General features: G+C 43.8%; 1 protein-coding gene across 1 annotated transcript in view; it reads right to left on the bottom strand.

The window, feature by feature from the left end:
• Positions 1-24,616, bottom strand: part of oca2 (oculocutaneous albinism II) — a 204,710-nt gene that overhangs the window by 10,317 nt on the left and 169,777 nt on the right. The window contains exons 20-23 of the mRNA XM_046299807.1: positions 24,614-24,616; positions 21,491-21,595; positions 12,572-12,665; positions 6,592-6,685 (exon numbers count right to left, since the gene is read on the bottom strand). The exon at positions 24,614-24,616 is cut by the window's right edge and continues 57 nt beyond it. Of these exons, the coding sequence (XP_046155763.1) occupies positions 6,592-6,685; positions 12,572-12,665; positions 21,491-21,595; positions 24,614-24,616 (296 nt within the window). The remainder of the gene's footprint in view (positions 1-6,591; positions 6,686-12,571; positions 12,666-21,490; positions 21,596-24,613) is intronic.

Genomic DNA, 24,616 nt, shown 5'->3' with positions numbered 1-24,616 from the left:
TGGCTTTCAACACTCTACTCAGCAAACTGGATGCAGTCTATCACAGTGCCATCCGTTTTGTCACTAAAGCACCTTATACCACCCACCACTGCGACTTGTATGCTCTAGTCGGCTGGCCCTCGCTACATATTTGTCGCCAGACCCACTGGCTCCAGGTCATCTACAAGTCCATGCTAGGTAAAGCTCCGCCTTATCTCAGTTCACTGGTCACGATGGCAACACCCATCCGTAGCACGCGCTCCAGCAGGTGTATCTCACTGATCATCCCTAAAGCCAACACCTCATTTGGCCGCCTTTCGTTCCAATACTCTGCTGCCTGTGACTGGAACGAATTGCAAAAATCGCTGAAGTTGGAGACTTTTATCTCCCTCACCAACTTCAAACATCAGCTATCTGAGCAGCTAACCGATCGCTGCACCTGTACATAGTCTATTGGTAAATAGCCCACCCATTTTCACCTACCTCATCCCCATACTGTTTTATTTATTTACTTTTCTGCTCTTTTGCACACCAATATCTATACCTGTACATGACCATCTGATCATTTATCACTCCAGGGTTAATCTGCAAAATTATAATTATTCGCCTACCTCATGCCTTTTGCACACCATGTATATAGACTCCCTCTTTTTTTCTACTGTGTTATTGACTTGTTAATTGTTTACTCCATGTGCAACTCTGTGTTGTCTGTTCACACTGCTATACTTTATCTTGGCCAGGTCACAGTTGCAAATGAGAACTTGTTCTCAACTAGCCTACCTGGTTAAATAAAGGTGAAATAAAAATGAAATAAAAAAACGTGTTACTGAAGAGCTCCCCTGTGTCTATGGCCTGTGTCAGTAGCCTGTGACGGTAGTCAGTGTCAGTAGCCTGTGTCAGTAGCCTGTGTCAGTAGCATGTGTCAGTAGCCTGTGTCAGTAGCATGTGTCAGTAGCCTGTATCTGTAGTCTGTGTCAGTAGTCTGTGTCTATGGCCTGTGTCAGTAGCCTGTGTCAGTAGCCTGTATCTGTAGTCTGTGTCAGTAGTCTGTGTCGGTAGCCAGTGTCAGTAGCCTGTGTCAGTAGCCTTTGTCAGTAGCATGTGTCAGTAGCCTGTGTCAGTAGCCTGAGTCAGTAGCCTGTATCTGTAGTCTGTGTCAGTAGTCTGTGTCTATGGCCTGTGTCAGTAGCCTGTGTCTATGGCCTGTGTCAGTAGCCTGTGTCAGTAGCCTGTGTCAGTAGTCAGTGTCAGTAGCCTGTGTCAGTAGTCAGTGTCAGTAGCCTGTGTCAGTAGCCTGTGTCAGTAGTCAGTGTCAGTAGCCTGTGTCTATGGCCTGTGTCAGTAGCCTGTGTCAGTAGCCTGAGTCAGTAGTCTGTGTCTATGGCCTGTGTCAGTAGCCTGTGTCAGTAGCCTGTGTCAGTAGCCTGTGTCTATGGCCTGTGTCAGTAGCCTGTGTCAGTAGCCTGTGTCAGTAGTCTGTGTCTATGGCCTGTGTCAGTAGCCTGTGTCAGTAGCCTGTGTCAGTAGCATGTGTCAGTAGCCTGTGTCAGTAGCCTGTGTCAGTAGCCTGTGTCAGTAGTCAGTGTCAGTAGCCTGTGTCAGTAGTCAGTGTCAGTAGCCTGTGTCGGTGGCCTGTGTCAGTAGCATGTGTCAGTAGCCTGTGTCAGTAGCCTGTGTCTATGGCCTGTGTCAGTAGCCTGTGTCAGTAGCCTGTGTCAGTAGTCAGTGTCAGTAGCCTGTGTCTATGGCCTGTGTCAGTAGCCTGTGTCAGTAGCCTGAGTCAGTAGTCTGTGTCTATGGCCTGTGTCAGTAGCCTGTGTCTGTAGCCTGTGTCAGTAGCCTGTGTCTATGGCCTGTGTCAGTAGCCTGTGTCAGTAGCCTGTGTCAGTAGTCTGTGTCTATGGCCTGTGTCAGTAGCCTGTGTCAGTAGCCTGTGTCAGTAGTCTGTGTCTATGGCCTGTGTCAGTAGCCTGTGTCAGTAGCCTGTGTCAGTAGCCTGTGTCAGTAGCCTGTGTCAGTAGCCTGTGTCTATGGCCTGTGTCAGTAGCCTGTGTCAGTAGCCTGTGTCAGTAGCCTGTGTCAGTAGTCAGTGTCAGTAGCCTGTGTCAGTAGCCTGTGTCAGTAGCCTGTGTCAGTAGTCAGTGTCAGTAGCCTGTGTCAGTAGCCTGTGTCTATGGCCTGTGTCTATGGCCTGTGTCAGTAGCCTGTGTCTATGGCCTGTGGCAGTATGTTAAGTATGTTAAGCACAGCTCCCCTGTGTTATGGGTATTGAACTAAAGCGTCATTGTGAATTTCATGTGATCACACAGTTAGAGACAAAAGTCTACAATTCTAATGACAAGCTACGGAGCTGTCACTACCCAGCAAACTGCCAACATTCCCAGAACATTAGCTGAGATTCCCGTGAAGTTATATTTAAAGGTTGGAATGTTCCCCTAACATCTGTAGCAGCCACTACAGAACATTCCCCAAACGTTGTCATTACGTTTCCAGGTAACGTTAATGACACAACGTACCAGTGACGTTTTTAAGTCCATACATAATGGGCAATAAAAGGGGATCTGAGAAAACAGTACAGGAACGTTCCATAACGTTCCAATAACGTTCCCTAAACATTGTTCATCAATCATGTACGGATCCAATTAAAGCTAGAATCCTTAATGGAAACCTTTACAAAGCGGTCACCATGCCTGTGTTTTGGAGGGATGGGGCTGAAGAAATGTTACCACTGTCTAATTCAGAACCCTCTGGTTGCAAGGGCTGACCGTTCATGATATCAAGATGATAGTTTTCAACGTTTTTTAAAGCTTGTTTTGAGGCTAAATCATGTTTGTTTACATTTACATTGTTTACAAACATTGGAGTAAAACAAACTTCTATTTTGGGTTCTGATGGGGTACAGCAGTTGAAATAAGATCATATAAATTACATTCTTCAAGAAACAATGTAGTTTAAAAAAAAAAAAAATATATATATATATATATATATATATAATTAATTTATAAGTCCAAAAATGGATGTAACAACTGCTGATTCCAACTTTAAATTGGTTCTGAGAAAACATGACTGGGATGTTCTACACATTAATAGAGATGTCAGCTGAGACACCGACCGAGGATCTTCATTTGCCCAGTTTCGCACAGCAGGAACAGAATCGTGCAGCATCGTGAAATATGCACGACTACGTGGTTTTATAAAAAGTGGACATTTTGTATGGGTTGATACATTTTTCGTTAGAACCAATCAATTCTGACATTTTAAAAAAAAAAGTGGAAAATTACAAGCCTTTTTTAAACCTTGAATACACACTACAAGTTCATTTCCTGCATAATGCCAGGATGGTGCCTAACCCGGTCTGTCAGAGGACACATCATAAAAACACAGGTCATCCCTAGAGACAGGAAGAGACTAAACTCTCTTAACATTATAGGCCAAGGTCACCTTTAGACAGGTGCGTCACTTTCTGCTGAGCCATATTATTTTACCCATGATGCACAGCAGGACAGGACAAAGGCCACAGAAGAAAGTGCTTACGCAATGACACGGCCAGGAGGAGGAGAGAAGGGATGACTCTCTCCTGTCTGTATCATTGTGTAAGCTCTATTTCCTGTGTCTCTCTCCTGTCTGTATCATTGTGTAAGCTCTATTTCCTGTGCCTCTCTCCATCATTGTGTAAGCTCTATTTCCTGTGGCCTCTCTCCTGTCTGTATCATTGTGTAAGCTCTATTTCCTGTGGTCTCTCTCCTGTCTGTATCATTGTGTAAGCTCTATTTCCTGTGGTCTCTCTCCTGTCTGTATCATTGTGTAAGCTCTATTTCCTGTGGCCTCTCTCCTGTCTGTATCATTGTGTAAGCTCTATTTCCTGTGGTCTCTCTCCTGTCTGTATCATTGTGTAAGCTCTATTTCCTGTGGTCTCTCTCCTGTCTGTATCATTGTGTAAGCTCTATTTCCTGTGGTCTCTCTCCTGCCTGTATCATTGTGTAAGCTCTATTTCCTGTGCCTCTCTCCTGTCTGTATCATTGTGTAAGCTCTATTTCCCGTGTCTCTCTCCTGTCTGTATCATTGTGTAAGCTCTATTTCCTGTGGTCTCTCTCCTGTCTGTATCATTGTGTAAGCTCTATTTCCTGTGGCCTCTCTCCTGTCTGTATCATTGTGTAAGCTCTATTTCCTGTGGCCTCTCTCCTGTCTGTATCATTGTGTAAGCTCTATTTCCTGTGGTCTCTCTCCTGTCTGTATAATTGTGTAAGCTCGATTTCCTGTGGCCTCTCTCATGTCTGTATCATTGTGTAAGCTCTATTTCCTGTGGCCTCTCTCCTGTCTGTATCATTGTGTAAGCTCTATTTCCTGTGGTCTCTCTCCTGTCTGTATCATTGTGTAAGCTCTATTTCCTGTGGTCTCTCTCCTGTCTGTATCATTGTGTAAGCTCTATTTCCTGTGCCTCTATCCTGTCTGTATCATTGTGTAAGATCTATTTCCTGTGCCTCTCTCCTGTCTGTATCATTGTGTAAGCTCTAATTCCTGTGTCTCTCTCCTGTCTGTATCATTGTGTAAGCTCTATTTCCTGTGGTCTCTCTCCTGTCTGTATCATTGTGTAAGCTCTATTTCCTGTGCCTCTATCCTGTCTGTATCATTGTGTAAGCTCTATTTCCTGTGTCTCTCTCCTGTCTGTATCATTGTGTAAGCTCTATTTCCTGTGGCCTCTCTCCTGTCTGTATCATTGTGTAAGCTCTATTTCCTGTGGTCTCTCTCCTGTCTGTATCATTGTGTAAGCTCTATTTCCTGTGCCTCTATCCTGTCTGTATCATTGTGTAAGCTCTATTTCCTGTGTCTCTCTCCTGTCTGTATCATTGTGTAAGCTCTATTTCCTGTGGCCTCTCTCCTGTCTGTATCATTGTGTAAGCTCTATTTCCTGTGGTCTCCTGTCTGTATCATTGTGTAAGCTCTATTTCCTGTGCCTCTATCCTGTCTGTATCATTGTGTAAGCTCTATTTCCTGTGTCTCTCTCCTGTCTGTATCATTGTGTAAGCTCTATTTCCTGTGGCCTCTCTCCTGTCTGTATCATTGTGTAAGCTCTATTTCCTGTGGTCTCTCTCCTGTCTGTATCATTGTGTAAGCTCTATTTGCTGTGGTCTCTCTCCTGTCTGTATCATTGTGTAAGCTCTATTTCCTGTGCCTCTATCCTGTCTGTATCATTGTGTAAGCTCTATTTCCTGTGGCCTCTCTCCTGTCTGTATCCTTGTGTAAGCTCTATTTCCTGTGCCTCTCTCCTGTCTGTATCCTTGTGTAAGCTCTATTTCCTGTGCCTCTCTCCTGTCTGTATCATTGTGTAAGCTATATTTCCTGTGGCCTCTCTCCTGTCTGTTTCATTGTGTAAGCTCTATTTCCTGTGGTCTCTCTCCTGTCTGTATCATTGTGTAAGCTCTATTTCCTGTGCCTCTCTCCTGTCTGTATCATTGTGTAAGCTCTATTTCCTGTGTCTCTATCCTGTCTGTATCATTGTGTAAGCTCTATTTCCTGTGGTCTCTCTCCTGTCTGTATCATTGTGTAAGCTCTATTTCCTGTGGCCTCTCTCCTGTCTGTATCATTGTGTAAGCTCTATTTCCTGTGGCCTCCCTCCTGTCTGTATCATTGTGTAAGCTCTATTTCTGTATCTGTCTGTGTAAGCTCTATTTCCTGTGGTCTCTCTCCTGTCTGTATCATTGTGTAAGCTCTATTTCCTGTGGTCTCTCTCCTGTCTGTATCATTGTGTAAGCTCTATTTCCTGTGGTCTCTCTCCTGTCTGTATCCTTGTGTAAGCTCTATTCCCTGTGCCTCTCTCCTGTCTGTATCATTGTGTAAGCTCTATTTCCTGTGGTCTCTCTCCTGTCTGTATCCTTGTGTAAGCTCTATTCCCTGTGGCCTCTCTCCTGTCTGTATCATTGTGTAAGCTCTATTTCCTGTGGTCTCTCTCCTGTCTGTATCATTGTGTAAGCTCTACTGTATTTCCTGACCAAATACCAACTCAGTTAATCCCTACCATTGTTACATTGAGTCGTCATAATGCTGCATTAAATGTACATTATCATAGTGACGTTGGTACATAGGGACGTTGTTCTTTCATGCCGTCCCTAGGAGGGGTGCGTCACTTGAGTGGGTTGAGTCACTGACGTGATCTTCCCATCTGGGTGGCGCCTCCCCTTTGGTTCTGACTTCAACTGTATGTGTTATTTATTTACACCCCCTGCTATAATGTGGATAAAGGGTTACTTGTCTAACAGAACAAAGAGGGTGTTCTTTAATGGAAGCCTATCAAACATAATCCAGGTAGAATCAGGAATTCCCCAGGGTAGCTGTTTAGGCCCTTTGCTTTTTTCAATCTGTACTAACGACATGCCACTGGCTTTGAGTAAACAAACTCCCAGAGACAAGCTACTATCAATTATATCAACTATCAATGAGACAATCTACATAAAAAGAAAGCCTTGTTAGAGCATGGATAAATTAGACTTTGTGGTGCTCATATGAATTTTCCTTTATCAACTTCAGACCTTTCTACTTAAACTTAAAACATAGTTTTTGTGTTTAATATGATCACAGAAACTACTGTGTGTGGTTTTACAGAGGAGCACCAACCTGAAGAATTCCATGAAGGAGAAGCCGTAGCCATGTTGTTCAGCGATGCCTGCACACACCACATTGGCCGACGCACCAATCAACGTTCCGTTTCCTACGGACACAACAAAGAGTTAACAGTGAAATGTTCAATACATGGATATAGTAGACAAACGGGCGTATTGTTTATTCTACTGTGAACAACAATCTTGTTTTCTGTTCCTGTGTATTACTCAAATTGATGGCGCCAACTGAAGGGACATAAAGAAGGATTTTATGTTATAGCTGGAACCCTTTGGATGACAAATCAGAGGAAGATTTTCAAAAAGTAAGTGAATATTTAATCATTATATGTTCATTTATGAAACCTGTTGGAAAATATTTTGTGGGGCGCCGTCCTCAATCAATCACATGGCATGTTTTCGCTGTAATAGCTACTGTAAACCAGACAGTGCAAATTAACAAGAAGCTTTCAGCCGATATAAGACACAGACGTACATAAATGTTTCAAATCCATAATATTTATGATTATTTATTTGAATTGCGCGCCCTCCAGTTTCACCGGAAGTTGTTGCGCTAGCGGGAGCCCTAAGTTAACTGTTTTAAATCGCGTGGTCATACGTGTTTTGACTCATGCGGGAGCCCTAAGTTAACTGTTTTAAATCGCGTGGTCATATGGGTTTTGTCTCATGCGGGAGCCCTAAGTTAACTGTTTTAAATCGCGTGGTCATACGGGTTTTGTCTCATGCGGGAGCCCTAAGTTAATTGTTTTAAATCGCGTGGTCATACGGGTTTTGTCTCATGCGGGAGCCCTAAGTTAACTGTTTTAAATCGCGTGGTCATACGGGTTATGTCTCATGCGGGAGCCCTAAGTTAACTGTTTTAAATCACGTGGTCATACGGGTTTTGTCTCATGCGGGAGCCCTAAGTTAACTGTTTTAAATCGCGTGGTCATACGGGTTTTGTCTCATGTGGGAGCCCTAAGTTAACTGTTTTAAATCACGTGGTCATACGGGTTATGTCTCATGCGGGAGCCCTAAGTTAACTGTTTTAAATCACGTGGTCATACGGGTTTTGTCTCATGCGGGAGCCCTAAGTTAACTGTTTTAAATCGCGTGGTCATACGGGTTTTGTCTCATGCGGGAGCCCTAAGTTAACTGTTTTAAATCACGTGGTCATACAGGTTATGTCTCATGCGGGAGCCCTAAGTTAACTGTTTTAAATCGCGTGGTCATACGGGTTTTGTCTCATGCGGGAGCCCTAAGTTAACTGTTTTAAATCGCGTGGTCATACGGGTTTTGTCTCATGCGGGAGCCCTAAGTTAACTGTTTTAAATCGCGTGGTCATACGGGTTTTGTCTCATGCGGGAGCCCTAAGTTAACTGTTTTAAATCGCGTGGTCATACGGGTTTTGTCTCATGCGGGAGCCCTAAGTTAACTGTTTTAAATCGCGTGGTCATACGGGTTTTGTCTCATGCGGGAGCCCTAAGTTAACTGTTTTAAATCACGTGGTCATACGGGTTTTGTCTCATGCGGGAGCCCTAAGTTAACTGTTTTAAATCGCGTGGTCATACAGGTTTTGTCTCATGCGGGAGCCCTAAGTTAACTGTTTTAAATCGCGTGGTCATACGGGTTTTGTCTCATGCGGGAGCCCTAAGTTAACTGTTTTAAATCGCGTGGTCATACGGGTTTTGTCTCATGCGGGAGCCCTAAGTTAACTGTTTTAAATCGCGTGGTCATACGGGTTTTGTCTCATGTGGGAGCCCTAAGTTAACTGTTTTAAATCACGTGGTCATACGGGTTTTGTCTCATGCGGGAGCCCTAAGTTAACTGTTTTAAATCGCGTGGTCATACGGGTTTTGTCTCATGCGGGAGCCCTAAGTTAACTGTTTTAAATCGCGTGGTCATACGGGTTTTGTCTCATGCGGGAGCCCTAAGTTAACTGTTTTAAATCGCGTGGTCATACGGGTTTTGTCTCATGCGGGAGCCCTAAGTTAACTGTTTTAAATCGCGTGGTCATACGGGTTTTGTCTCATGCGGGAGCCCTAAGTTAACTGTTTTAAATCGCGTGGTCATACGGGTTTTGTCTCATGCGGGAGCCCTAAGTTAACTGTTTTAAATCGCGTGGTCATACGGGTTTTGTCTCATGCGGGAGCCCTAAGTTAACTGTTTTAAATCGCGTGGTCATACGGGTTTTGTCTCATGCGGGAGCCCTAAGTTAACTGTTTTAAATCGCGTGGTCATACGGGTTTTGTCTCATGCGGGAGCCCTAAGTTAACTGTTTTAAATCGCGTGGTCATACGGGTTTTGTCTCATGCGGGAGCCCTAAGTTAACTGTTTTAAATCGCGTGGTCATACGGGTTTTGTCTCATGCGGGAGCCCTAAGTTAACTGTTTTAAATCGCGTGGTCATACGGGTTTTGTCTCATGCGGGAGCCCTAAGTTAACTGTTTTAAATCGCGTGGTCATACGGGTTTTGTCTCATGCGGGAGCCCTAAGTTAACTGTTTTAAATCGCGTGGTCATACGGGTTTTGTCTCATGCGGGAGCCCTAAGTTAACTGTTTTAAATCGCGTGGTCATACGGGTTTTGTCTCATGCGGGAGCCCTAAGTTAACTGTTTTAAATCGCGTGGTCATACGGGTTTTGTCTCATGCGGGAGCCCTAAGTTAACTGTTTTAAATCGCGTGGTCATACGGGTTTTGTCTCATGCGGGAGCCCTAAGTTAACTGTTTTAAATCACGTGGTCATACGGGTTTTGTCTCATGCGGGAGCCCTAAGTTAACTGTTTTAAATCGCGTGGTCATACGGGTTTTGTCTCATGCGGGAGCCCTAAGTTAACTGTTTTAAATCACGTGGTCATACGGGTTTTGTCTCATGCGGGAGCCCTAAGTTAACTGTTTTAAATCGCGTGGTCATACGGGTTTTGTCTCATGCGGGAGCCCTAAGTTAACTGTTTTAAATCGCGTGGTCATACGGGTTTTGTCTCATGCGGGAGCCCTAAGTTAACTGTTTTAAATCGCGTGGTCATACGGGTTTTGTCTCATGCGGGAGCCCTAAGTTAACTGTTTTAAATCGCGTGGTCATACGGGTTTTGTCACCTCATGACAAGTTTTAAAATTAGATTTAGAAAGTTGTGAACATGACAGACTCACTTCCTTTGTAATCAAAAACAGACTTGACTAATTCAACATTAGTGAACCACAGTATTTTATACAAACAAACTGATTGATTTCAGGTACATTCTGCTATTCTAATTGTAAAGGAAGAGTTTAATATATTTATTTTTATTTATTTATTTATTTTTATTATACATTTTGGCAAATTGACATGAATGAAAAACAAATCTTGTGAAAGATCGACCTATTACCATGACATGGGCTGGTGAAAAGACAGACATTATTTTGTTTGAAATATATTTTGATTTTAGAGAGACAAATAATAATGTTTTGTGGCTAAATGTTATAATATTATATCCACCCCAAACAACAGAACACCAATAGAAATAGTATGGGTTTAGGATTTGCAGTTTCCAGTTTGCACAAAGTCCAGTGGAGTTCCAGTGTAGAGCCGTCTTGAAGTAGAATATTCATACTGTGACTATAACCAAAGAGAATTCTATTGGTCAGCATTTGATTGTGAGGTTTTCCAGGTCAGGTGAACAAAAGGACTTCCTGTATGTTATTACAATTACACAATAAGTAGATAATCATTAAACATACACCTTTGCCTTTCTTCTTCCCGGAGAGTTCTTTATTCCTGTCTGCGCAATGAACTGAGAACCCAGCTGGCTGTATGGATGGGGATAGTATATTCGGAAAGAGACGTGATTTCGTAAGTATGTTACCGTCCCTGATGTCTCTCTGGAAGGAGATCCTCGCCCTGAGCAGCCCGTGGGATAACTTAAATCGCCTTGGGGGGTACCAACAAAGGATCCTATTCAGGAAAGTCGTATTTCTGGTCGAAATGCTGGTACGTTATCGTCGCTCTGATATCCAAAAGTTACTTCCGTCTGTATTTAATAACGCAAAGACAAATTCTGGGCTAATAATATCAGAAATAACACAAAATAAAATGTAAAAAATACTGCAAAGTTGCTCAGGAGCTAGAAACAGAATGACCTTTCTTTGGAGGGTCTCTTCTGCCACACATCACCTCTACCCAGTGGAACAGATCAGTTATGTATCGTTTTAAAGCCTGTTTGCCTGTCTGGTCTGCAATTTCATTCCTTTCCACACCTGAATGGGCTGGGACCCAGCAGAATCTCACTACTACACGCAGTAGGTCAATCCTATTAGATTTGCCATTAGACAACGGACAGGGAATCCGAGCACTACTAAAATTCTGAAAGGTTGAGTGTCCTCCACCCACTGGAGGGCAAGTACTAATCGCCAACAGTTCAACTGAGTATGCTGACAGTTCATCTGTTATTCTTCTACATACACAACATGACCAAAAGTATGTGGACACCTGCTCGTCCAACATCTCATTCCAAAACCATGGACATTAACATGGTTTTGGTCCCCCCCTTTACTGCTAAAAAGCCTCCACTATTCTGTGAAGACTTTCCACTAGATGTTAGGACATTGTGACGGGAATTGCATCTATTCAGCCACAAGAGCATTAGTGAGGTCGGGGACTGATGTTGGGTGATTAGGCCTGGCTCACAGTCAACATTTTAATTAATCTCAAAGGTGTTCGATGGGGTTGAGGTCAGGGCTCTGTGCATGCCAGTCAATTTCTTGCACACTGATCTCGACAAACCATTTCTGCATGGATCTTGCTTTGTCCATGAGGGCATTGTCATGCTGAAACGGGAAATGGCCTTCCTCAAACTGAGTTTTAATGTCATCTAGAATGTCATTGTAGTGAAGGGAAAGGGGGATACCTAGTCAGTTGCACAACTGAATGCGTCTTCTGCATTTAAGGGGGTTCCTTAATCGACATCCACGTCTTCGGCGCCTGGGAAACAGTGGGTTAGCTGCCTTACTCAGGGACAGAATGACAGATTTCTACCTTGTCAGCTCTGGGATCCGATCCAGCAAACGTTCAGTTACTATGCTGTGGCCCGAACCATGAAAAAACAGCCACAGAACATTATTCCTCCTCCACCAAACGTTCAGTTACTATGCTGTAGCCCGAACCATGAAAAACAGCGACAGACCATTATTCCTCCTCCACCAAACTTTACAGTTGGCACTATGCATTCGGGTAAGTAACGTTGTCCAGGCATATGCTAAACTCAGATTTGTCTGTCGGACTGCCAGATGTTGAATTGTGATTCATCACTCCATAGAACACATATCCACTCCAGAGTCCAATGACAGTGAGCTTTACACCACTCCAGCCGACGCTTGGCATTGCACATGGTGATCTTAGACTTGGGTGCGGCTGCTCGGCCATGGAAACCCATTTTATGAAGTTCCAGACTAACAGTTCTTGAACTGACGTTGCTTCCAGAGGCAGTGTTGAACTCGTAGTGAGTGTTGCAACTGAGGACAGATGGTCCCATTCAGTGAGCTTGTGTGGCCTACCACTTCGCGGCTGCACCGTTGTTGCTCCTAGACATTTCCACATCACAATAAAAGCAGTTCTAGTTTCCCGAGGCGGCTCTAGCAGGGCAGAGATTTAGCGAACTGACTTGTTGAAATGGTGGCATTCTATGACAGTACATTTACATTTACATTTAAGTCATTTAGCAGACGCTCTTATCCAGAGCGACTTACAAATTGGTGCATTCACCTTATGACATCCGTACTACGTTGAACTTCAGTGAGCTATTCAGTAAGGCCGTTCTGCTGCCAATGTTTATCTTTGGAGATGGAATGGATGTTTGCTCTATTTTATATAATATATAAAGTATCTCCACATCAAATTCAGGAATGTAAACACCTGCTCCACTATCTGGATCCCAGATTGGCTTTGATTGGGCCAAGATGAGTGGTTCCGTCTGTCTGTCGGTCAGTCCATCTATCTGTCTGTCTGACTGTCTGTCTGTAACTCACCTCCCAGACAGGCTCCCATGGCCAGTGCAAAGATAAGGGGTTTGATAGGCAGGTTGACGTCTGCATCTTGACTCAGGTTGATGAGGACAGGGATCTGGAGAAAAACAAACAGGGAAGTCAGGAAGTATAGAAACAACCAATCATACAGGAGATGGTTGGTCACATGATCTGGTGAAAGACAAACAGGGAACTCAGAAAGTACAGAAACAACCAATCATACAGCAGTTGGTTGGTCACATGATCTTGTGAAAGACACAAAGGGAGGTCAGGAAGCATAGAAACAACCAATCATGCAGGACTGGTCATGGAATTTGTATTTGAATGTATTTAAACCCTGTTGGTGTGTTTCTTGACAGCTACCCACAAAAAGTTGTGCAGCCCAGAGGCATGGCAAAACCTTGTTGTTTAAAGCTTTTTTTTATTTTTTTATTTTAGCTTTATTTAACTCGGCAAGTCAGTTAAGAACAAATTCTTATTTTCAATGACGGCCTAGGAACAGTGGGTTAACTGCCTGTTCAGGGGCAGAACAACAGCTCGGGGATTCGAACTTGCAACCTCTCGGTTACTAGTCCAACACTCTAACCACTAGGCTACCCTGCCGCCCAGTTTAAAGCTTATGGTTGAAATGCTTGGTGACACGGCAAATGGAGTTTGTGCTGTATTTGAATATAAAGATGGACACCTGCCTGCTGGGTCACATGGTCTTTTTACCCAACATTTCACTTCTTGCCAATCCTGTCATTTGCCAAATAATGACCTTTTTTTCCCATCTTCAAATATGAAAATAATATTATTAATGAGCTTGAGGAGATCAGAGTAGCTGATCCTGATCTGAAAACCCTCATTGCTATCCTCCAATCACAAAGGTTATGCAAATATTGATGGTAAGTGGTTGCCATGGCAAATGGCTCTAAATATTGTACATCATTTTTGGGGATGTTTTTTGTTACATTTTGTACATTATTTTTGAGGGTGGGTGACTGCTCTAGGCGTTAATCACTGACAGCCCTTCGGAAAGTATTTAGACCCCTTGACTTTTTCAAAATATTGTGACGTTTCAGCCTTATTTTGAAATGTATTCAATCGTTTTTTCCCTCAGTACTATGGAGGAGCAGTATTATGGAGGAGCAGTACTATGGAGGAGCAGTACTATGGAGGAGCAGTACTATGGAGGAGCAATAATATGGAGGAGCAGTACTATGGAGGAGCAGTTTTATGGAGGAGCAGTACTATGGAGGAGCAGTTGTATGGAGGAGCAGGTTCTATGGAGGAGCAGGTTCTATGGAGGAGCAGTACTATGGAGGAGCAGTACTATAGAGGAGCAGGTTCTATGGAGGAGCAGGTTCGATGGAAGAGTAGTACCATGGCAGAGCAGTCTTCTGGAGGAGCAGTTCTATGGAGGAGCAGTTCTATGGAGGAGCAGGTTCTATGGAGGAGCAAGTTCTATGGACGAACAGGTTGTATGGAGGAGTAGTACCATGTTGGAGCAGTTTTCTGGAGGAGCAGTACTATGGAGGAGCAGTACTATGGAGGAGCAGTACTATGGAGGAGCAGTTCTATGGACGAGCAGGTTCTATGGAGGAGCAAGTTCTATGGAGGAGCAGTACTATGGAGGAGCAGTACTATGGAGGAGCAGTTCTATGGAGGAGCAAGTTCTATGGAGGAGCAGTACTATGGAGGAGCTGCACTATGGAGGAGCTGTACTATGGAGGAGCAGTTCTATGGAGGAGCAGTAATATGGAGGAGCAGTACTATAGAGGAGCAGTACTATGGAGGAGCAGGTTCTATGGAGAAGCAGTACTATGGAGGAGCAGTACTATGGAGGAGCAGATTCTATGGAGGAGCAGGTTCTATGGAGAAGCAGTACTATGGAGGAGCAGTTCTATGGAGGAGCAGTACTATGGAGAAGCAGGTCTATGAAGGAGCAGTTCTGTGGAGGAGCAGTACTATGGAGGAGCAGGTTCTATGGAGGAGCAGGTTCTATGGAGGGGCAGTACTATGGAGGAGCAGTACTATGGAGCAGCAGTACTATGGAGGAGCAGTAATATGGAGGAGCAGGTTCTATGGGGGAGCAGTACTATGGAGGAGCAGGTTCTATGGAGGAGCAGGTTCTATGGAGGAGTAGTACCATGGTGGAGCAGTCTTCTGGAGGAGCAGTTCTATGGAGGAGCAGTTCTATGGAGGAGCAGTACTATGGAGGAGCACTTGTCATGCAGGTGAAAGAGGACCCAAACGCGACTTAACAGAAACAGAGTTTATTAATGTTCAAAACGGAATAACTGAAATCCTCTAGAATTGTAGAAGGGAAAACAACTGGAGAAGCGGCCACAGACTGCAGGTCGAGCAGTACCATGGGGTAGGCGCAGGCCGTAGTCGACTGAGACACCTGCTCACACGCAGCGTCTGATGAAGGCACAAAACACGACAGGACAGGGTGATACACTATGGAGAAGCGGGTTCTATGGGGGAAGTACTATGGAGTAGCACGGCAAAAACACGACAGGACAGGGCGATGGAACGTTCTATGGAGGAGCAGGTTCAATCACAGCATGGTGAATACAATACAAGGAACCGACGGAACAGGAACGGATCACAAAGGAATAAATAGGGACTCTAATCAGGGGAAAGGATCTATGGAGGAACAGGTGTGGGGAAGACTAAATGATGATTCTGGGGGAATAGGAACAGCTGGGAGCAGGAACGGAACGACAGAGAGAAGAGAGAGCGAGAGAGTGAGAGATGGGGAGCAGTTCTATGGGGAGAGAGAGGGATAGAACCAAACAAGACCAGCAGAGGGAAACGAATAGCATGGGGAGCACAGGGACAAGACATGACAATAAATGACAAACATGACAGCACTACTATGGAGGAGCAGTAATATGGAGGAGCAAGTTCTGTGGAGGAGCAGCATATATAGTGCACTATATAGAGAATGGGGTGCTATAGGGCTCTGGTCTAAGGTAGTGCACTATGTAGGGAATGGGGTGCCATAGGGCTCTGGTCTAAGGTAGGGCACTATATAGAGAATGGGGTGCTATAGGGCTCTGGTCTAAGGTAGTGCACTATATAGAGAATGAGGTGCTATAGGGCTCTGGTCTAAGGTAGTGCACTATGTAGGGAATGGGGTGCCATAGGGCTCTGGTCTAAGGTAGTGCACTATATAGAGAATGGGGTGCCATAGGGCTCTGGTCTAAGGTAGTGCACTATGTAGAGAATGGGGTGCTATAGGGCTCTGGTCTAAGGTAGTGCACTATATAGAGAATGGGGTGTTATAGGGCTCTGGTCTAAGGTAGTGCACTATATAGAGAATGGGGTGTTATAGGGCTCTGGTCTAAGGTAGTGCACTATGTAGGGAATGGGGTGCCATAGGGCTCTGGTCTAAGGTAGTGCACTATATAGAGAATGGGGTGCTATAGGGCTCTGGTCTAAGGTAGTGCACTATATAGAGAATGGGGTGCTATAGGGCTCTGGTCTAAAGTAGTGCACTATGTAGGGAATGGGGTGCCATAGGGTTCTGGTCTAAAGTAGTGCACTATGTAGGGAATGGGGTGCCATAGGGCTCTGGTCTACTCTTTAGGTTTTTATTTATTTATTTATTTCACCTTTATTTAACCAGGTAGGCTAGTTGAGAACAAGTTCTCATTTACAACTGCAACCTTGCCAAGATAAAGCAAAGCAGTGTGACACAAACAACACAGAGTTACACATGGAATAAACAACACAATAGAAAAATCTATATACAGTGTGTGCAAATGTGGTAGGATAAGGGAGGTAAGGCAATGAATAGGCCATAGTGGCGAAGTAATTACAATATAGCAATGGAGTGATAGATGTGCAGAAGATTAATGTGCAAGTAGAGATACTGGTGTGCAAAAGAGCAGAAAAGTAAATAATAACAATATGGGGATGAGGTAGTTGGATGGGCTGTTTACAGATGGGCTATTTACAGATGGGATGTTTACAGATGCAGCGATCGGTAAGCTGCTCAGATAGCTGATGCTTAAAGTTAGTGAGGGAGATATAAGTCTCCAACTTCAGCTATTTTTGCAATTCATTCCAGTCTTTGGCAGTAGCGAACTGGAAGGAAAGGCGGCCAAAGGGGGTGATTGCTTTGAGGATGACCAGTGAAATATACTCGCTGGAGCGCGTGCTACGGATGGGTGTTGCTATGGTGACCAGTGAGCTGAGATAAGGCTGAGCTTTACCTAGCAAAGAGTTATAGATGACCAGTGGGACTGGCGACGAATATGTAGCGAGGGCCAGCCAACGAGAACATACACCTAGGTATTTGTAGTTGTCCGAACCGTCCAGAGTAGTGATGCTAGTCGGGCGGGCGGGTGCGGTCAGCGATCGATTGAAGAGCATGCATTTAGTTTTCCTAGCGTTTAAGAGCAGTTGGAGGCCACGGAAGGAGTGTTGTGTGGCATTGAAGCTCGTTTGGAGGTTTGTTAACACAGTGTCCAAAGAAGAGCCAGAAGTTTACAGGTCGTCTGTGTAGAGGTAGATCCAAAAAAAGGTGTTAAATATGTGTAAAAAATGTTTATATATTTCCTTCAACACCTTGTTTCTTATTATTTACTTTTTGACTGTCCTTGTTGACATTTATGAACATGTTCAATGCATTTCTATGGGCTTTAGTAGCAAAGGATAAAATATTTTATTACACATTTTTTTCATTAAATATCAAATTGCTATATGATCCATAGTATAACCATCTTAAAACAATTCCATTGTCAGCTTATATGTCGTTTCACGAGCCAATGGTAACTAGAGCGCAATGACTGGACGTCTACAGGAACGCTAGTTAGCAAATTTCGGTAACCAAGTTAGCAATTTCCTTCAAACTGAACGTAGAGAAAGGGCATCAGCACTAGTGGAAGAAAAACAACGCTAATAATTTTAAAGATCCACCACCATATTGGGTATTTCTGCATAATGATGATGAATCAGACACTGAGGAAATCCCTGAATGAACCAGACACTGAGGAAAGCACTGAATGAACCAGACAATGAGGAAAGCCCTGAATGAACCAGACACTGAGGAAAGCCCTGAATGAACCAGACACTGAGGAAAGCCCTGAATGAACCAGACAATGAGGAAAGCACTGAATGAACCAGACAATGAGGAAAGCCTGAATGAACCAGACAATGAGGAAAGCCCTGAATGAACCAGACAATGAGGAAAGCCCTGAATGAACCAGACAATGAGGAAAGCCCTGAATGAACCAGACACTGAGGAAAGCCCTGAATGAACCAGACAATGAGGAAAGCCCTGAATGAACCAGACACTGAGGAAAGCCCTGAATGAACCAGACAATGAGGAAAGCCCTGAATGAACCAGACACTGAGGAAAGCCCTGAATGAACCAGACAATGAGGAAAGCCATTGAGGAAAGCACTGAATGAACCAGACATTGAGGAAAGCCCTGAATGAACCAGACACTGAGGAAAGCCCTGAATGAACCAGACACTGAGGAAAGCCCTGAATGAACCAGACACTGAGGAAAGCCCTGAATGAACCAGACATTGTAGAGTTTTTGGATGACAGTGACGGGGCAAGAAACAGAGGTCCACGGTGTCACGGAAGAAGTTTAAATCAGTGAAATGCCCGGAGGAAATAGAGTATGAGAAGGAGATGGAGACAATTCTGACCAATTGATTACCAATGTGGAGGTCGTCAATAAGATAACACAGAAGTCTGTTGTTTTTAAAACCTCGGATTACATCTTCAAAAACCAATCGTGACGTGAAGCTTTAATCCATGTTCGAGTCTGGCTTCCTTTTTCTAATTTTGTCAGAAAGGAGTTTTCATTGCAAGTTAAAGTGTATTCACACTACATAATTTCATGCATGGTGGCTAGCTATTTCATTTATATTGCTACTGTATGGGTTGGGAATATGGTTTGGCTAACTTGCTACAAGTCTAACCAAAAGACTCCACATCGCCTGACCATCAAGTTGTTGTTTCTGGGGTTGATTACAGCCATCTATTGTATTTAATGAACATGTCTAGACAATAGAGACCCATCCACATAACTAGATGTGGCTGAAAGGTGTTTATAGCCTCTCTTTGACATGACCCATCAATTTAGACAAGTGTGTCTGGGTAAGCCTCATCTAATAATGATAAAATATTTGCATCTTGAATTTGTCTTTAATAAGCATCAGTAGAACACACCTGTCTCTCCTCACCAGTCATACAAGGAGAATGGTCTAATGCCTCCCATCAGAAAGACCTGTAGAACACACCTGTCTCTCCTCACCAGTCATACAAGGAGAATGGTCTAATGACTCCCATCAGAAAGACCTGTAGAACACACCTGTCTCTCCTCCACCAGTCATACAAGGAGAATGGTCTAATGACTCCCATCAGAAAGACCTGTAGAACACACCTGTCTCTCCTCACCAGTCATACAAGGAGAATGGTCTAATGCCTCCCATCAGAAAGAGAGCTGACCCAAGCAAGCACAGGTTAAACCTGAAGCATGAGGACTTGCAGCGAGTGGTGAACTTCAGTGGTGAACTCCATCAACTTCATCAACAACTACGCAGAGGATAATGCCATAGTGTTACCAGGACGCCACCCACAAACACTTTGGTGGAAGGTTGCTGCCATCTCATGTGTCATCTCTAAAATACATCGGTGACAACACTTGATATTTAAACATAAACATGGTTTGATTATTTAATTGACCTCCAACATGATTGGCACTACTGTTATTGATCTTACATCCATTACAAAGTGTATTTTTATGAGGAGTTTTTCCTTCCTGTAGACTACAACTTTCACCTCTTTTAGTCTTAATATTTGGTTGTTTACTACACTGCTGTACTCACTCTGTTTAGCACATGGCCTCACATGTACATTTTTAAAGAGATGGGTGGGGCTAAGACTTAAGAGGGTGTGAACGATGCTGAATGGGTGGGGCTAAGACTTAAGAGGGTGTGAACATTTACATTTAGGGGCTAATTCTTAAGATGGTGTGAACGATGCTGAATGGGTGGGGCTAAGACTTAAGAGGGTGTGAACGATGCTGAATAGGTGGGGCTAATTCTTAAGAGGGTTTGAACGATGATGAATGGGTGGGGCTAATTCTTAAGAGGGTGTGAACGATGATGAATGGGTGGGGCTAATTCTTAAGAGGGTTTGAACAATGCTGAATGGGTGGGGCTAATTCTTAAGAGGGTGTGAACGATGCTGAATGGGTGGGGCTAATTCTTAAGAGGGTGTGAACGATGCTGAATGGGTGGGGCTAATTCTTAAGAGGGTGTGAACGATGCTGAATGGGTGGGGCTAAGGCTTAAGAGGGTGTGAATGATGCTGAATGGGTGGGGCTAATTCTTAAGAGGGTGTGAATGATGCTGAATGGGTGGGGCTAAGGCTTAAGAGGATGTGAACGATGCTGAATGGGTGGGGCTAAGACTTAAGAGGGTGTGAATGATGCTGAATGGGTGGGGCTAATTCTTAAGAGGGTGTGAATGATGCTGAATGGGTGGGGCTAAGGCTTAAGAGGGTTTGAACGATGCTGAATGGGTGGGGCTAAGGCTTAAGAGGGTTTGAACGATGCTGAATGGGTGGGGCTAAGGCTTAAGAGGGTGTGAACGATGCTGAATGGGTGGGGCTAAGACTTAAGAGGGTGTGAATGATGCTGAATGGGTGGGGCTAAGACTTAAGAGGGTGTGAACGATGCTGAATGGGTGGGGCTAAGGCTTAAGAGGGTGTGAACGATGCTGAATGGGTGGGGCTAAGGCTTAAGAGGGTGTGAACGATGCTGAATGGGTGGGGCTAAGACTTAAGAGGGTGTGAATGATGCTGAATGGGTGGGGCTAAGACTTAAGAGGGTGTGAATGATGCTGAATGGGTGGGGCTAAGACTTAAGAGGGTGTGAACGATGCTGAATGGGTGGGTCTAAGGCTTAAGAGGGTGTGAACGATGCTGAATGGGTGGGGCTAAGACTTAAGAGGGTGTGAATGATGCTGAATGGGTGGGGCTAAGACTTAAGAGGGTGTGAATGATGCTGAATGGGTGGGGCTAAGACTTAAGAGGGTGTGAACGATGCTGAATGGGTGGGGCTAAGGCTTAAGAGGGTGTGAACGATGCTGAATGGGTGGGGCTAAGACTTAAGAGGGTGTGAATGATGCTGAATGGGTGGGGCTAAGACTTAAGAGGGTGTGAATGATGCTGAATGGGTGTGATGAAAGAAGTGTAAAAACTTTACCAAAGCTTTTCAAGGGCCATTTCTCAAAAGTGGGGTTACACATTTCTCAACTTTCAAAGCAGCATTACTTTCCTATTGTGCCTCCAACTGCGATGTATGACAGACCATGTTGAACCTCCGTCTGTACTTCTATCCAATGTCTAAAACATAATTTCTAATGTTGGAACATGAGGCCGAAAAGAGATGGGGGTTAGATATGCATTGTTCTTTAAAAGGCCACACGTTGCCAAATACCTCTAATTTCACGTCATATAGCACCGGCTCCAATCCAAGTGCCAACACCATTAAGCAAACTCCAGGCGGTCTCTTTGGCCACGCCCACCAGCTTTGTAAATGTTCCTGTGTGCAAATGTGTGTGTGTGTGTGTGTGTGTGTGTGTGTGTGTGTGTGTGTGTGTGTGTGTGTGTGTGTGTGTGTGTGTGTGTGTGTGTGTGTGTGTGTGTGTGTGCGTGCGTGCGTGCGTGCGTGCGTGCGTGCGTGCGTGCGTGCGTGCGTGCGTGCGTGCGTGCGTGTGTGGCTGCATGTGACAGAGTATGGAAGCGTGTCATGCACTCTGTTCACTGTGTGCCTCCCCTCCCTGTGGCAGACAGTGTGGCAGACAGTGAGGCAGACAGTGAGGCAGAGAGTGAGGCAGACAGTGAGGCAGACAGTGAGGCAGACAGTGAGGCAGACAGTGTGGCAGACAGTGTGCATTCTCTTACCATGGTGGCGGTGAAGGGGATGTTGTCGATGAGGGAGGAGGCCAGAGCTGAGACCCACATGACCAGGATGATGGCCATGGCCAAACGCTGCTCTTCTGGCACGGCCTGGTGAGGAGATAACGAGAGACAGACACCTCGGGCTCAGTCACTGGGATGACAAGCCAAACATACACACCTGCGTAACACACATATATATGTATATATATCTGACCTGTGTACATATATATATATATATATATCTGACCTGTATGTATATATATATATATCTGACCTGTGTATATATATATATGTATATATCTGACCTGTGTGTGTATATATATATATATATATCTGACCTGTGTACATATATATATATATATATCTGACCTGTATGTATATATATATATATCTGACCTGTGTATATATATATATATATATATCTGACCTGTGTGTGTATATATATATATCTATCTGACCTGTGTATATATATATATATATCTGACCTGTGTGTATATATATATATATCTGACCTGTGTGTGTATATATATCTATCTGACCTGTGTATATATATATATATATATGACCTGTGTGTGTATATATATATATATGACCTGTGTATGTTTATATATATATATATATGTATATAATTCTGACCTGTGTTTATATATATATATATATATATATATATATATATGACCTGTGTGTGTATATATATCTGGCAGTGCTCCTCCTGCTCCTCCTTGCACAAAGGCGGAGGTAGCGGTCCTGATGCTGGGTTGTTGCCCTCCTACGGCCTCCTCCATGTCTCCTGATGTACTGGCCTGTCTCCTGGTAGCGCCTCCATGCTCTGGACACTACACTGACAGACACAGCAAACCTTCTTGCTACAGCTCGCATTGATGTGCCATCCTGGATGAGCTGCACTACCTGAGCCACTTGTGTGGGTTGTAGACTCCGTCTCATGCTACCACTAGAGTGAAAGCACCGCCAGCATTCAAAAGTGACCAAAACTGGGAGCATAGGAACTGAGAAGTGGTCTGTGGTCACCACCTGCAGAACCACTCCTTCATTGGGGGTGTCTTGCTAATTGCCTATAATTTCCACCTGTTGTCTATTCCATTTGCACAACAGCATGTGACATTTATTGTCAATCAGTGTTGCTTCCTAAGTTGACAGTTTGATTTCACAGAAGTGTGATTGACTTGGAGTTACATTGTGTTGTTTAAGTGTTATATATATATCTGACCTGTGTATAAATACATCTGACCTGTATATATATTTATTTATTTGACCTGTGTGTATATTTATAAATATCTGACCTATAGAAAAGTTATGGGGAGAACTGAAAAAGTGTGTGCGAGCAAAGAGGCCTACAAACCTGACTCAGTTACACCAGCTCTGCCAGGAAGAATGGGTCAAAATTCACCCAACTTATTGTGGGAAGCTTGTGGAAGGCTACCCAAAATGTTTGACCCAAGTTATTAATTTTAAGGCAATGCTACCAAATACTAATTGAGTGTATGTAAACTTCTGACCCACTGGGAATGTGATGAGAAATAAAATCTGAAATAAATCATTCTCCCTACTATTATTCTGACATTTCACATTCTTAAAATAAAGGTGTGATCCTAAATTACCAAAGGCAGGGAATTTTTACTAGGATGAAATGTCAAGAATTGTGAAAAACTGAGTTTAAACAGCTGTAGTCTTAAATGGGCAGAAAGCTTAAATTCTTGTTATTCTAACAGTTCAATTTAGAGTAGCTATTACAGAGGGGGAAAAGACAATGCTATTGTTTGAGGAGAGCGCACAACAACAACAACAATGCATCATGGGAACTGGTTTGATACATTCACCTCCGAAGGTAAATAATGTACTTACATTCAGTAATCTGGCTCTGATTTGTCATCTTCAGGGTTCCAGAGATAACTCTGATTCTTCCTTTCCTCCTTTAGAGACAGTTTCATCAGAGCGCTTGATGGCTTTTTTGCGACTGCACTTGAGGAAACTTTCAAAGTTCTTGACATTTTCCGGATTGACTGACCTTCATGTTTTAAAATAATGATGGACTGTCGTTTCTCTTTGCTTATTTGAGCTGTTCTTGCCATAATATGGATTTGTTTTTTTTTAACCAAATAAGGCTCTCTTCTTTTTACCACCACTACCTTGTCACAACACAACTGATTGTCTCAAACGCATTAAGAAGGAAAGAAATTCCACAAATGAACTTTTAACAAGACACACCTGTTAATTGAAATGCATTCCAGGTGACTACCTCATGAAGAAGGAAACCGCAATGGGGTCTACCCTAAACAGCGGTAGTATGACAGTGAGGGGCGGGGCAGTGGCAGGACACACCTGTTAATTGAAATGCATTCCAGGTGACTACCTCATGAAGAAGGAAACCACAATGGGGTCTACCCTAAACAGCGGTAGTATGACAGTGAGGGGCGGGGCAGTGGCAGGACACACCTGTTAATTGAAATGCATTCCAGGTGACTACCTCATGAAGAAGGAAACCACAATGGGGTCTACCCTAAACAGCGGTAGTATGACAGTGAGGGGCGGGGCAGTGGCAGGACACACCTGTTAATTGAAATGCATTCCAGGTGACTACCTCATGAAGAAGGAAACCACAATGGGGTCTACCCTAAACAGTGGTAGTATGACAGTGAGGGGCGGGGCAGTGGCAGGACACAACGGTACGGCTGGTTACGTTACACTAAAGCTCCACAAATGACCTTTACCAAGGCACACCCTGGAATGCTTTGCATGTGACTACCTCATGAAGCTGGTTGAGAGAATGCCAAGAGTGTACAAAGCTGTCTTCAAGCCAAAGGGCGGCTACTTTGAAGAATCTAAAGTCTAAAATATATTTTGATTTGTTTAACACTTATTTTTGGTTACTATATGATTCCATATGTGTTATTTCATAGTGTTGATGTCTTCACTAAAATAGTAAAAATAAAGAACACTTGAATGAGTAAGTGCCCAAACTTTTGACTGGTACTCTGTATAAACACAGTCCGCAGCATGAAACACAGAACACATTGAGAACCATTACCAACAATGCATCAGCCTCTATCCGTTCAATGTGACAGGAGTGTGATGATGGTACATTCTTTAAAACAAAGTTCAACTTACTTT

The sequence above is a fragment of the Oncorhynchus gorbuscha genome, linkage group LG15, assembly GCF_021184085.1.
Source record: "Oncorhynchus gorbuscha isolate QuinsamMale2020 ecotype Even-year linkage group LG15, OgorEven_v1.0, whole genome shotgun sequence".
In the NCBI taxonomy this organism is placed as follows: Eukaryota; Metazoa; Chordata; class Actinopteri; order Salmoniformes; family Salmonidae; genus Oncorhynchus; species Oncorhynchus gorbuscha.
The sequence above is the reverse complement of the archived record's forward strand: the minus strand, read 5'-3'. Positions and strand labels throughout refer to the sequence as shown.